This window comes from Coturnix japonica, chromosome 13 (genome assembly GCF_054131305.1).
Source record: "Coturnix japonica strain WE chromosome 13, WE-NBRP24, whole genome shotgun sequence".
Lineage (NCBI taxonomy): Eukaryota > Metazoa > Chordata > Aves > Galliformes > Phasianidae > Coturnix > Coturnix japonica.
In genome coordinates, this window is record NC_140675.1 from 20390391 (window position 1) to 20405046 (window position 14656).

At 43.9% G+C, this 14656-nt stretch overlaps 1 protein-coding gene across 36 annotated transcripts in view; it reads left to right on the forward strand.

Annotated features, from left to right (window-relative positions):
* MAPK8IP3 (mitogen-activated protein kinase 8 interacting protein 3) overlaps positions 1-14656 on the forward strand; it is a 44361-nt gene that overhangs the window by 16579 nt on the left and 13126 nt on the right. For 11 of the 36 annotated variants that reach the window (XM_085514426.1, XM_085514405.1, XM_085514415.1 and 8 more), the window contains 12 exons: positions 1847-2093; positions 2763-2865; positions 3478-3596; positions 4976-4987; positions 6385-6402; positions 8231-8288; positions 9209-9361; positions 10927-11008; positions 12444-12595; positions 13251-13307; positions 13758-13928; positions 14154-14280. In XM_085514426.1, coding sequence (XP_085370552.1) covers positions 1847-2093; positions 2763-2865; positions 3478-3596; positions 4976-4987; positions 6385-6402; positions 8231-8288; positions 9209-9361; positions 10927-11008; positions 12444-12595; positions 13251-13307; positions 13758-13928; positions 14154-14280 — 1299 coding nt within the window. Of the gene's footprint in view, positions 1-1472; positions 1626-1678; positions 2094-2762; positions 2866-3477; positions 3597-4975; positions 4988-6384; positions 6403-8230; positions 8289-9208; positions 9362-10926; positions 11009-12443; positions 12596-13250; positions 13308-13757; positions 13929-14153; positions 14281-14656 lie in introns of those variants that run through there. The other 25 variants (XM_085514399.1, XM_085514406.1, XM_085514421.1 and 22 more) reach the window with 11 other exon arrangements.

Sequence of the window (14656 nt, forward strand, 5' to 3'; positions counted from 1 at the left end):
GAAGTGTTTTTTTGGGTGGGGGAAGAGGTTTTATGATTGCACTTTATGCTTGGAACTCTTTGTTGTCCCTTTGTATGACAGAAAGCACAGCAGGTAAATTGCAGCTGAAGTGTTACAAGGTTTATTGGATCACATTCCCAAAAACTGAACTAAACTATTAGAAAAGTAACTCACAAAACAGGAATCTGGAGTGGAGGTGAGAAGTGTGGTTTCCACATGTCGCCACAGTGAAGTGTTTCCATCTCAGTTTTGCTTGTAAAATCAGCAAATGTGCAGGGAAGCCATTGGAACTTCCATGTGGGGGCTGCTTGGACTGAATGTGCAGAAACCAAACAAGACATCCATTTTGCTGAATGGTCGAATATTAAAAATAAACCTTTCTATATAAATGCACAGATGTGATATAGAACCTTTTGACTTGTGCCATGCAATGCACTGCAGGGTGTTTTAAGATAAACATAGTGGCCAGTCTAATTAAGGGAAGGTGTTAATAAGATTCCAGATTAAAAAAAAACAAAAAAGGCTGCAAAGGGTTAATATATTTCAGTATTTCTCTCATCCCATTTTGAATTGCTTTGTTATGTTGTGCAGTTAATGTTACAACAGTAGAGCAAGACTTAGAAATTAGTGAACTAGCATCACAGCTCCGAGGATGGGAGGCCTGAAGCAGCTGCTGAGCAGTCTGAGCCTCTGCAGCAGTTGCACAGGAGGGGAGAGGCAAGCAGTAACAATTATAGCTGAGTCTGGGTGTGCAGCTGCTGAGCGTCACTGCACCCAATTGCAAGTCATCAGCACATAGAACTCTCCAAATTCATTTTGCCATCTCCCTGCTGGCAGCAATTAGAGTGGGCTGCCCTGAAGAAAGATCTCATTTGGTACTGGGGATGATTACTGCATCGGTCAAGACATTAATTGGCTGACTTTGAAGCAGCGCTGCTTTAATTGACAAACAAGGGCTGCAGTGTAAAATCCTCACAAAACCTTACAAGTCTCCCATGTTTTTCAAGAGGTGTTAATACAAGAAATGGGGCTGTAATGTCTGTAAAGCTGAGACTCACTCATGCACATTTCACAATGGAAGTCTGTTGCCTTCGTTAATTTGTCAGCTTCTTAGTTTTGAGTTTCTGGGTCTTGCCTTATCAATTTGGGGAGACCACACCTGTTTCTGCTGTGCTGTCAAGCCAGACCCATGCTTGGCAAGCTTCTGTGTAACATCATGTGGGGACATAGATCTTCCCCCACTAGCAAAATCGGACCATCAGTTTGTTATCTGCTTTGCTTCTGCAGCTTGGTGTAAGAAATACGCTGCTGTTCTCTCAACGCAGGGGATTCTCATTCTTGTTATGTCAGTGGCTTACTGTAATGGCAGCTTCTGGATCCTCTAAGAGCTCTCATCTTTCCCAAGCAATGTCCGTGTTACCTTCCAGTCTTGGGAAATGCTGTCCTGGCTTACTGCGAGTGCCAAAGCCCTTCAGCTTCTGCTGTAGTCAGTGGCAATTGGAGGTGCTTTTCACTTATGAAAAGACCTTCTTCCTTGAGGTGCATGATGAAGAGGTCGCATAATGATGTGACTTGTGAAGATAACTCTTCATAGTAAGAGAAGAAGGATGTCAATCCTTTCACAGGTAGGATTTGCTTGCTGAGTTCAGCATGGGAACTCACTGCTGCATTCTGGTTGCAGTGCCACGTGTCTCCAGTGAACGCTGGGCATTTAGTCGGTGCAGTGAGCAAGGCTCATTTTGCTTAATGCTTTAAGGCAGCCATATACCAACAAACCGGAGATTAACTGAAATATATAGCTCTGCTTTTCCCTTTTTATTCTTTCCCTACCCTGGAATTGCCATAGTGTCCCCAAGATGAAATGTCTGAATCTGGGCAGTCCTCAGCAGCTGCCACACCGAGCACCACCGGAACCAAGTCCAACACTCCCACATCATCTGTGCCCTCTGCTGCTGTCACACCCCTGAATGAGAGCATCCAACCCATCAGTGAATACAATGGCACAACCAAGAGCAACAAGAGGACACGAGAAAAGCGGAACAGCCGGAACATGGAAGTCCAGGTCACGCAGGAGATGAGGAATGTCAGCATAGGTATGGGAGCTGGAGCATGTTTATGAATACAGGTTTCTGAGGTTAGCATCAGAACCAGAGCCTTTTCTGTGTAATACAGAGGAAATTCCTGTGCTAACGTTCACCAGCTGGTTCCTAACAGGTTGAGACTATAAAACAACGTGCAACATCCTCTAGTGTAGCATTTGAATAAAAAGAGTCACAGCTGAGTCCAGTTCTGTATTTTATTATTGCTTGCCCACAGTGCCAGCCTCAACCGAGCAATGAACGCTCTTGTTCTCATGGGCTTTGTAGATTTTACTTCTGGGGCAGCTTGGAAAGGACAAAAATGTCACCTCTAACACATTAAAGGGGCTGATGTAGTACACAGGTGACATCCTTAATCCTTCGGGAATTCTGTATGCAAACAGACATTGTGTTTATGTTGCTTGCCTCAGCTTTCAAATGTTTTGGTTTCTAATACATGTAAATTGGCAAAAGGGAGAAGTCCCTTATTTTCTTCCTCAAATATTGGCCTTAGGCTACAGATTATACAGAAACCAGGTTAGATTTCATGCACTGAACTGTGCAGTTTCAAAGTGAAATTTTAACTGTATGCAGCACCATGACATTGTCAAGCTGTGCTATTTGCAGCTGCAGAAATGCCTTTAAGGAGCACTGTTGCCATAGATCGTGTGTTGTCTCACGTAGGTATGGGAAGCAGTGACGAGTGGTCCGATGTTCAGGACATCATAGACTCTACTCCTGAGCTGGATATGTGTCAGGATCCCCGCCTGGAGCGCCCTGGTAACAGGTATTGGTTGTGACTTTCTGCTCTTGGCCCTCTGTCTTGTTTTTGTGAGGGGTGGATATTGTGGTCCAGAGCTCAAGATGCAGCTGTTTCAGAAAATGCATAAATTCTGCCTAATGCAAAAATGAGGTGCTGGCAGCCTTTGAGATCTCCAGGGAAGGCACATACCAGTAATGTGGAAGGATCTGTGTGAGTGGCCCAGGCTGCTCTGAGACAGGAAAAAAGAAATCCAGGGCTGTTGACAGCATTTGAGTCCTTATCTGATCTTACTGCTGTGAGGGTTGCTGTTGAAGTTGGTGGGAGTGTAGGCATCACTGCACAGCCTTAGGACTGCCAGTGGAAGGTTTTCTATGAATTTTTGAGTAGTTATCAGCTATTTGAAAAGGCATCAGCGAGGCAAGGCTGAGGTCATGCAAGGTAGGTATTGGTACATGGTATGGGGAATAAAACATTCTTTTTCCTTTACTTACTGAATTCCCTCAGTCAGCCCATGGCAGAATCCGCTCTCAGAGTTTTGACTGTACTGGTCTGTGATGCTCAGTATTTCAGAGTTATGTTCTGGCTTAAACATCACCAAGTAAGAAGAATCCTTGCCTTTCTTTCTTCCAACCACAGCCCAACCCAGGGGATTGTGAACAAAGCGTTTGGCATCAACACAGACTCCCTCTATCATGAACTTTCCACAGCAGGATCCGAGGTGATCGGAGATGTTGATGAAGGAGCAGATCTGCTAGGTAAAATTTGTTGGGACTGTTCTGTTTTCTCTGAAGCAAAGACAGCTCCGTTAGGCTTCTAGAAGCGTTTAGATTCACTCTTTTTTCCGAACTTGGATGTTTGACCTTTAGAAAATGGGATACACTGTGACTGAAATATGCATCTACAGCAGTAATTCTTACCCAACAGCTTGAGTTAATGGCTGTGTATTTGGGCTGTCTTTGTGTCTGTAAGTTATTTTCCTTTGTTTGAAGATTGCTTCTTCCCCTCCTCCCACAAATCTTCACGCCAGTAATTCTGCATTCTGGCAGCTTCACTTGGAATAGAGCTTTTCTTGGAAGTTTGCAAGAAAAAAAACTCCTTTTATTAAGATTTCTTTAAGTTTAAGGGGAACAATTGTCGTTCTCAGATGGAAACATCATAGATTTCACTGCAGTTTTTACCTTCTTAGTCAATCCAAGAGAGTTTTGCATTCTCCTTTTAGGCTGATTTTGAAGGAGCTTCTTGTATCTGAAGTCTGATTATGTTCTATGTTCCCAATGAGGACTTTGAAGCGGTCAGAAAAGCAGCTTTGTGTCAGGCAGCAGTCTGATAAAGCTGTGAAAGTGTAGCAGTCCCAGCTGCTTGTGGGTTGTTCTCCCTTTCTCTCATATCTCCTTTCCTGGTCCTCATTATCCCTTTACTCTGGACATGGGGTAGGACTAACAGTTGGGTAATGGGCCCTGGGAAGTCCTTTTTTTCAGTGTTAGGGTGGCCTCCTGTGTTTGCTTTGGAGATTAAAATCTTACTTTATGTAATGGGTGTTTTATGGTGAAAACAGCAGTTGTTACATTAGTGGTAAGTTCATGTATATAAATGATGTTTTTCTATACAGAAGTTTAAATGAAATTATCAGACTGAGCCCTGGCACTGCTGTTGGAAAAAAAAAATGTTGTAAAATGCAGCTGTCCTTTGCATGCTGAAATGTGGCTGAAGTGCACGTTTAATTTCAGCAGATCTGTCTGCTAACAGGAGAATGATCACAAAGGGAGGGGAACAAGAAGGCAGCGGAAACTGGCCGTTCTGTGCTTAGTGCTGTGTGACTGAGAAAAGAAAGGTTTATCCAGGCTGAGATGCGACTGTCTGAGACTCGTGTCTGGGAGGCTGGGGGTGGCTGAGGCGTGTGGCTGCAGTTCTAACAGGGGTTCCCTCCCCTTGGTTTTTTTGTCCTGTATGTAGAGTCGTGGCAGTTCCCGTCCTTACTATTTCATGCCTTTTGACACTGAAATGGCTGAATCATTGTTAATTCATTTTTTTTGAAACAAAATTTTAGTTTTGTTGGTTTCAGTCACTGATCGATCCTTTTTTTCACTTCCTTTTTTCCCTTGTCTCTCTGTGCTTCGCTGGACATGGCCCATAGGGGAGTTCTCAGGTGTGTATCTCTGCTCTGCTCAGTTTCCTTTCTTGTTTGTTTTTACCTCGTTGAGACTCAATGATATGGTATACACGTGTGATACTCCCCTGCTCTTGTCCAATCACGGTTGGCTTTGCTGACTTTCTCCCACCTTTGCCTTGCTTGGTTCCTTGCACTGGCGTGTTCCTGGGCAGGAGGCTATTCCTGCTTGGTGTTCACGTGTCTGCTGTGTTTTGACCCACTTTTTGTGTAGCTTTCTGCAGGTTTTGACACTGGCCCGTCTCAAGGTCTTGAGAAAACCACGCTGTGCCTTTCCTTTGCTTTGGGGTGCAAAGTGCCTCATTTTAGGGCAGGCGCTGTGCTCTGCGCTGAGCTCAGCTGAGCGCAGGATTTACATAGTTCACTCCTGTTCTTCAAGTAAACAAGACTGTGAGGAGTCCCTCTGCTTGCATGATGCTCACTATGAGTTTCTTAATGCATCCTGACCCACAGCTGCAGTGAAAAGAAAGACTTTTCTGTAGGGAAGAGAGTGGCAGAACCACAGGCCTTTTTTTGTTTGTTTTGTCTTTTCAGTAGGAGTTTGAAGTGCTGCCTCTGTTGCCTTTCGTCCCATACGAAGGTCAGCAGGCCTAAATTGCAGAATTTTCACCTCTCTGTAAAATGCATTTGGGTACTGATAAAAAAAATAATTAGATGAAATCAAGGAAATCGCTGTTGATTTCAGTGCAAACTGGATGAAGTTTCACCTGTAATAAGAACAGGCGACTTGGGCTGATACGGTACAAAATCTGTGGCATAATTGTGCAGTGCTGAGCTCTTTCACATTCCTGATGTTGGGTCTGTAAGGTCACAAAAGGGAGGAAGGAACGGCATCATCTTCTCTCTTAGTTCAGATTGTTTGGGCTGTCACTGTAGGCCATTTTTGGGTGGTCTTTTCTCAGAGACTCCCCCTCTGAAGTGGCACTGGAATTTATCTCAGTAGCAAAGTGGATTTGGGTCTGTGCAGAAAGGCCAGATAACAGCTCTGATATCCCTCCCGTTTTGTTTTTTCTCCTGCCCTTCCTTCACCCTGTTCATCATGTCTGTTGACTTGCCATTGTGGTGGGGTTGGAATGCACAAAGATATTTGGTCCAGGGTAAGTGATAAAGGTGGAAGAAAAAGATGAACTCGTCTTCAGCTTGTCCTGAACTCTCAGGCATAAATCCCTACCAGGCCAGGCTGCAGCTGAACAAGGTGTATGTTAGTTTATGCTGAGCATCACCTATACTGGCACCACATGCGTTTACACATGCTGATGAGCTGCTCTGTTTGCTATTTACAGATTGGTACTTAATGGCTGCTTTTTTCTCTTCCTTTTTCCCCCTTTGTCCCCCTATCTTTCTGTTCCCTTTCTCGTGTGGGATGGCTCTCATAGTACGGGATGATTTCTTTGGTAAGGCCAAGGCCTTTTTTCTTTTTTTCTTTTTTTTTTTCCTCTTTTAACCACGCTTCTTTTTTTCTTTTACAATTTCTTCCATTCACTCAATATCCCCTCCATGTGTCTTGCATTACATTGGTTTGTGGGTTTATGTTTTGCTTTTCCTTTTTGTGATGGTGGTCTCACCTCTCCAAGAAGCAGGATGCAGCTGGTCCTCAGTTGTGATTTGGGGATTTTCCTTCCCTTGATTATCCACTTTGATGCTTCATACTATTTGCCTGGCTGTGGGAGGTGCACAGTGATGTGTAGCTCTCTCCTTTGTCCCACACCGTAAGGAGTAAAGAATTCTCCTTTTAGTCACTTTTTTTCTATCTCCATGAGTGGGGCTTTGTCATGACAGCTTGTGTGAGATTATCTCATAGTGTCTCACTCTATGGCTGCAGGATGGCGTCATCCATTTCTTCATTGCAAGACCGGCCCTTCAGACCTTCCACTGGTTAAAGCATCAGGCTGGGGCTGGGTCACACACTAATTAGGTAGTTCTGGGGTAACAACTGACCCTCTGTACCAGAGTTCCTTTCTCTCCCAGAGGCAGACTCACCTTACTCAGGGATGAGAAGGAAAACTGTTATTGACAGTCCCACCACCAACAAAAAAACCAAGCATAAGGATGCCAGTGTCCTTTTTAATATCATCTTAGCGCCATTTTAATGCCTCACTTGTTAAATATTTATTTGATCATTTGTAGAATCATCCGAAAGGAACCAGAGAAATATTTAATAAACACGTGTCTGTATTGTGTGACCTCTGGATTTTAGAAACAGCACATGTGCTGTGGGAGAAAAGGGTTATAGCTCATCCTTACCCAGCCAGAAATACACTTTGGTTTTTGTTTGCAGTATTCCTTGACACACTGAGAAACCTGCCTGAAACATCAAAGTGATTGATTCTCTTTCTACCCATTAAAAAAGGAACCAAAGAACAACTTGAAATGCTGCTTCTTATTCCTTCCTGCTGGGAATTTGCTTTTGCCATCATAACTTCATGCCATCTAACTGTGGGAAGAGGATTTGTTTTGTTGGAGTGTTGTGATACGTTCTCACTTCTTGTATGCTGTCATGTTTCTCTAACTTCCATTAACTTACAGTTTATTTTGGTTTTATTTCATTGTGAATATTAATCAGCAAATAACAATTGTGGAAAATATTGATGCCTTTGCTGTAAAGGGATAAGGTAGTTCAGAGGGCAGGATGAGGAACACTACAGCACAAACACTGATGGTTGTGATGCCTTTTTGTGCCCCGGGGCTTGTATTGAGAAGCAAGCTGCAGCACTCAGCACTGTCCCTTAAAACAACAGGTAGCCTCTGTATCTATGTGTAAAATAGAAGCAGATCCTGGGATCCTGCAGGATGGCAGCAGGGAGCGCTCCACTTGTGGTTTTGGGCCTAAATTCCTTTCAGTTCGTTTTTACTAAATTCAGTCTCTACACTTAGCTCCAAATCTTACAGAGTTTTGCAGCCTGACCTGTGTGCTGCAGCCTCTGTGCATTCTTGCCCAATGTGCAGTATGTCTGATCTGCTCTTTTGGGAGTGGTCCTTAAGTCATGGGCCTGAGACTTCAAACTGTGAATCCCTGTGAGAGAACTGCTCAAGGTGAATAGTCGAGCATTGGACGATCTGAAGTCCTTTTAATATTGCCACAGTGGAAGGTTGGTAATAGGAAGCCTTTAAAGTGGATGAAGCTGGCTGTAGGGAAGCCTAACAAAAATGATTTCTCTTTCCCAAGCATGAGTCAGATGAAACAGATGAAAACTGCTTGACCTTTTTTTTTGTTTTTTTCAGGAATGGGCAAAGAAGTTGGCAATCTGCTGTTGGAGAACTCACAGCTACTGGAGACCAAGTAAGAAACTGTTGTGTGCCTGGTTATATAAGTGAGGTACCATCATAAAGAAGGTTGTGGCTAGAACTCCAGCCTCACTGTGGCTTTCTGGTGTATCTGGCAGGCTCTCTAGAACACTTGTTATGCTTTGAAATGTAGACGAGAAAATCCTCTCCTGAGCAATTTTCCTAATGGGGTCTGATCCCACCTGAAGTCAGTGGCAAGCTTTTCTTTCATTAACTTTAGCAGGAGTCTTGATGGGTCTGTGTCTCTGTGAGGACACTGCATTTTGAAGTTGTTATTCACAAGGCTGCTATTTGGAAATAAACTCGTGTTACTCTTGAGAAGAGTTTTCAAAGATTTGATAGCTGATAAGGAAGAGCAAAGCAGTGTAATTTGCTTATCCTTTGGGAAAGGCTGGCAAGCTAGATATTAAGAATGGCCAAGCAGCCATGCAGAGGAAGGAAAAGTAATCCTAAGGGTGGTAGGTGGAGAACTGGGTGTGATGGGAAGGTGCTCATTTTAAAGATTTTAAGATACTTTGGAACTGATTGGAAATACCAAATTATGTCACCATCATCTCCAGCTGTCAGCAACTACAAATAGTACAGGTTCTGAGAGGTGCAGAGTACAGGTTCTTATGTTTCAGTTCTTAATCCTCTTAAAATAGGTTTTCACTTTGTACAGCTGTCAGGTTGCCTTGAAGCACCTGAGGTTGGTCTGTCAGAATGCAGAACTGCACAGACCTTGTTGTGACCAGCTGTGTTCTGCCATAGCTCTTCATTGTCAAGATGTGCTTTTTCATGACTTATAGCCTGACTTATTTCAGTGTGCTCATTTCAAGTCTCCTTGTAGTGCCTGTGAGTTTAGTTTCAGGTCTCTCTTATGGACAGCTTATGGTTTGGGCCATTTTTGCTTATTGTGCCTTTCACACCTTTAAGAAATGCTTTGAACGTTGTGAAGAATGATCTGATTGCCAAGGTGGACCAGTTGTCTGGAGAACAAGAAGTGCTGAAGGGAGAGCTTGAGGCAACGAAGCAAGCCAAAGCCAAAATGGAAACCAGAGTCAAGGAGCTGGAGGAAGAGCTGAAAAGGTGAGTGATTTCAATGCTGTGTCAGGGAGCTGGGAGAACCTGAGTGATGAACTCACAGCCTCAGAGAGAAACCTGTGCCGGTCAGCTTTTCTGCACTTCATTCATGGACATTAGTGTTGGAGTACAGAAGTAGCTTTCGGGGCTGATAGTACATGGCTGAGATATTTCTGGTGTTCTTCAATTGTTTTTCTTAGTCTGAAATGAACTATTGAACCTTAGAAAACCTACAGAATTTTCCTCCCTAATATTCAGGTTCCATCGCAGTGATTGCAAATCTGGGCTGCCCAGAGTGAAGCTTTCAGCATTTCAGTTCGTACTTAAAAACAAACAAATAACGAAGGAATTTCTGAAACAGTGGTTTTGAAGAAAACTGTCAGCAGATTGATGCTGTTGGTGGCCGAGATCATGCAGAGAGGCATGAATGCCCATTCATTTAATGAAAGGATGAGTGCAGCTCCTCACAAACAGCACTTAGATGTCAGCATTGTTAATTGTCTTGTTGTTCACATTAAGAACAAGAAAAGGGAGAAGAGAGTGTGGAGCTCCTTGCGGGTGGCATTTGGGCAAATCCCATTTCTTATTTTCCACTCAAAATAGAGAAACCTAAACCTGAATGCCTACAAAGCCTGGGAATTTTTCTCTTCCATAAAGCTACGCAGGCCCCATTGGTCTCCAGGCTGCATAACTGCATTTTAAGTAGCTGTACCAGCTGTGCTGTGGCACTCACATTCAGAGGGGGGTGTTTGTTTTGCATCCTGAATCTGGAAGGTTGCCTCCATTCTTTTGAAATTGCTGAGCACAGTCTCTAACCACAACACAGTCGGGTTCCTTCAGTGTTTGCAGTGTCTGAAGTGAAGGGATCTCATGAGCCAGTGGAAGTAGACCTGATTTTTTATTTTTTTTTAATTGTCTTTTTGAGTCTCTTAGAATGTTATGTAATACATAAATATGCAGCATGGATGAGGACTTTCAACTGTCCAGGGTGCTTTACTAGGAGATAAAGATGGCATTTTTTTTCCTTGCTCATAGAAGTACACGTGATTTGAATGGGATTGACCCTCAGTATGAGGCTTAAGTAAACTAAAAGCATTCAGATAAATCCTTTTAAATTTGTATTTACATGTATTTGGGGTTCATTTCTTTGCTGTGATGGCAAACTGCCCTTCATATATTAAAGGCTTTTTTACTGCATTGGAAAGAGAGACAGCCCAGAAGAACTTCAGCCAGCAGTAGTTGCTGATAATGGCTCAATTTTTATGTGGTTAAGATCTTGACAAACATCTGAATAGAAATTATGGCTCTGAAGCAGATATGTCCCAGTGGTCTGTATTTTGGGGCCTGGTGCTTAAATCATGTGTTCCAAAGGGAGAGGATGATGTCAGAAACATGCTGCAAGAGTGAGGAAGGATAGCGCAGAAGCACCTCATAATTGGTTTGTGTCACTCGCAGACAGAAAATGGTTTCTTTCTGATGCAACCAGATCTCCCCCAGAGTCCCCTCGTGCTCCCCCCAGCTGCAGTCACAGTATCAGCTGCTGGTTTGATGCTTTCCTTCCTGTTTCCTAGAGTGAAATCTGAAGCGATTGTTGCCCGACGAGAACCCAAAGAAGAGGTGGAGGATGTAAGCAGCTATCTCTGTACAGAATTGGTATATTACATTACTAAAATGCCTGTGGGGAAAGGGGGTTTATATATTTAGTCTGTAATACTTGATATAAGGTTCTTGAGATGCAGACCGATCTGTCTTTCGTAGAGTCACCAAGGTTGGAAAAGACCTCCAAGATCACCCAGTCCATCCGCCCACCTACCACCACCATTTCCCCACTGAACCACGTCCCTTAGTGCAATATCTAAATCTTTCTTGAGCATTTCTTTGGTAATGATGAAAGCAAAGCTGCTAGATTGCATGTTGCTGTCATGCAATTACCTTTGCATATAACTTGCAAACTGTAGTTTGGCAAAGACCAGCAGCTGACAGAGGGACAATGCAGTCAGTGTGGTTTTAAAACCCCAGTGTTAGAGTGGTGCCCAGCTCAGCACCTTTCCATTTTTCCTGGTTTTCCTCAGTTTTGAATGCCAGGCAGCGTAGTGTGAGGTGTGCTCTCTCACAGGACATAGTGGCACTCAGGCTTCCCCAGAAGAGCTAGTCTCATGTTGGCAGTGCAGCTGTAAACCAAGAGGACTTTGTGCAGTGAAATTCAGGTTTTACAGCCACAACTGCCTTCTTTTCACTGTTCTGTCAGCTCCAATCTTGCAGCGTTGTTTTCCTCCTTTTTACTTTCATGTAAGCCAGTACTGCCTGTTACAGAGTGAAGGCAGAGAAGACTCGGGTGTTGTCTTCGTGTTTAGGCTGAGTTTGAGGCTTTTCAGCAGAGTGCACTGTAGTCAGAAACAAAGCACACCAGAGTGAGGGAGTTGTCCTCTGAAAGAAAGAAAGAGTATAGAACTAAGGTCATTTCTAGCCTAATACTCCTGACTTAATGGAGGTGAAATTACTCTGCTTAGAATGTAGGTAGATAGGAAAATTCTCAGGTTGTGTTTGTGAAATGCTGCAGCCATGTTTGCCTTCATTGGGAAGCCAAATTTTCTCACCATGGAGAAGGTTGTTCAGTTTCGTGTGCCCTGTGCCTTTATCAGCGCCTACTAACAGAATGCCTTCTGCCTAACCCTCTAGAGGGGAGAGATAACATTATCTTCTGCTCTCTGCTGCTTGTCACTGAATTTGCTGCTAAATGTTTTTCACTAAAACTTTGGTTTCCAAACTATGGACCAACGGACTACTGACAGTTCTCAAAGCCTCTTGTAGATGACCAAAGCACCTTAATGGCAATATTCCCTGGGTAGGGCCTTCAATTTGGTGGTGGTTCTAGTTCTATTTTCCCTGGGTTTTCAGAGCACCCATATTTCCATGGACCATAGTTTGGAGATCATTTGTGTGGAATTAGCGCCTCATACGGGAAATGGGGGGGAAAGGGGAGGGGTGTAATCAAGCAGAGAAGAAAGAGCACTAACCAGTATGTCCTTCTGTCTCTTGACTTACCCTGCACTAACATCAATCCTCTTCCATCTTTTGTTGGCTGAAGCAGGGCTCCTCCCCTCTGCAGGACAACATCCCCATCGCTCAGCGCCGACGCTTCACCCGCGTAGAAATGGCCCGGGTTCTGATGGAGCGCAATCAATACAAGGAGAGGTTGATGGAGCTCCAGGAGGCTGTCAGGTGGACTGAGATGATCAGGTGAGGATGGATGTTGGTGCAACTTCCATTTAGGACAGAGCCTGGTCAAGTTGGACCTTTTGCTTTTAGCCTTAATGCCCTTAATAAGACGCAGGTGATGTGCTGGATGTTTTCCAAACTAGATTCCTCTCATACCTAATCCTTTATCTCTTATTGCTGATCCTGGGCTGCAGATACAGAGTTACCATTATTATTTGGAGACACTGGGCAGCTGTTTCTCTTGCTATTTTCTTGTGCTAATTAAGCTCAGAAAAGCTGTATGGAAAAGGCTTGTTTCTAATTACTGAGTTGCTTTGGTGGTGGCTTAAAAGGACTGTAATGCTGGGGTTTGGGTTGGGATTAGGGTTTATAATTACCAGACTGATACTGTGGCCGTGATACTGTGGAAGGGAGTTGATAAAACACTGATCTGAGCACATTTATTTGCACTGCATGTTAACATTGGAAATACAAAGCAACTGGATGTCCTTTCCTTAAAATGACTGCACATCATTTGCTCTGTGTTTCAAAATGAACGTTGTTCAAATTAATTCTGAGTTGTGACATGGCTTCCTTGTCGCAGATGGGCTGCTGGTTGGCTGAATTTTGGGTTGGTTGGCAGAAGTTTGGGTAAAAGATGCTGAAATTAAATAGATTCTTTTGTATTTGTCCTTAGAGCTTCCCGTGAGCACCCGTCCGTCCAGGAGAAGAAGAAGTCCACCATTTGGCAGTTGTAAGTTGTTTGCTGGTCTGTGTGAGATGAAGAAAAGGGGAAATGTTGCCATTTCTGCTGTATACCGCAGCTTAGTAGACTCTTCCTCTCATGTTAGTGACAGGTCATTTGAAACTGTTGGCGGAACCCTTTTGCCTTCAAGGGCTTTCTTCATCCTTAATGTAATTCAAATCAAATCAGAACATCGCTCTCAGTTTTGCTTTACAAGATGAAAAGAGTTCTGCTTGACCTGGGGTGGAAACGTGTACACTCAGAATCAGTTTTAGTAAAGGAGGTTTTTCAGAAGGTACCTGTTTTTGAAAGCGAAAAACACCTTATGTCGATCAAATGGAAGTCAGGCAGATTTCATGAAGGGCTCAAAGCATCCGTTGACACTTGTGTTGTGTGTCTGAGGTACATTGTGTCCCCAGGCTCTTTTTCTCATATTTGTTGGCCTTTTCCTGTCTCTAGCTTCAGCCGTCTGTTCAGTTCCTCCTCGAGTCCCCCACCAGCAAAGAGGACCTACCCATCTGTGAACATCCACTACAAGTCTCCAACCACAGCAGGGTTCAGCCAGCGACGCAGTCACACCATGTGCCAGATCTCCTCTGGCAGCCGCACCCTGGAGTTCTTCCCTGAGGAGTGAGTTACGCGCTGTGTCCCAGGTCCCCAACTCACACTTTTCTTGAAATAAGCTATTTTCCACTGGAAAAAAAAGCAAAGTTTGTGTAGTGTTAACTCATTGATTACTGCTTAGGTAGGCTCAGCAAAGTGGCAGGTACAGTGTGATACCTGTAGCAGACCCATGGCCTTCTGCCAGTGTTTTTACCCCAGGCTGAGCAATAACACCGTTGCTTCTCTCCTCAGTGACTGCACGTCCTCAGCTCGCCGTGAGCAGAAGCGGGAGCAGTACCGCCAGGTCCGGGAGCACGTGCGGAACGATGACGGGCGGCTGCAGGCCTGCGGCTGGAGCCTCCCTGCCAAGTACAAGCAGGTAGGTGCCATCCCCAGGGAGGTGAGGGGGAGGAATGTTCATCCCTTGTAGTGAAACTGCAGACCTGGCTCTCCCTCTGGTAACCTTAGCCATAATTGTTTAATATTTGAGTTGAGGTAGTAATGTGTGTGTAGTAATTTTCTGCGTGATAATTGCAAGCACAGAATACGTTGATTTTTTTTTTTTTTTTCCTGTATCTCCACTGAAGTCAACAGGAAAGAATTTTTCTTTTAGAAGGTACTGAATGAATTTAGCCTGGAAGTACAGCAGCCACTCGTTGTCCAGAGTCCAGTCCCTGTTTTCATTTCTTTCATGATTAAAATTGAGTTTTGACATTGGCTATTTTATATAAGAGAACTCTACTGGTTGTTTAGTT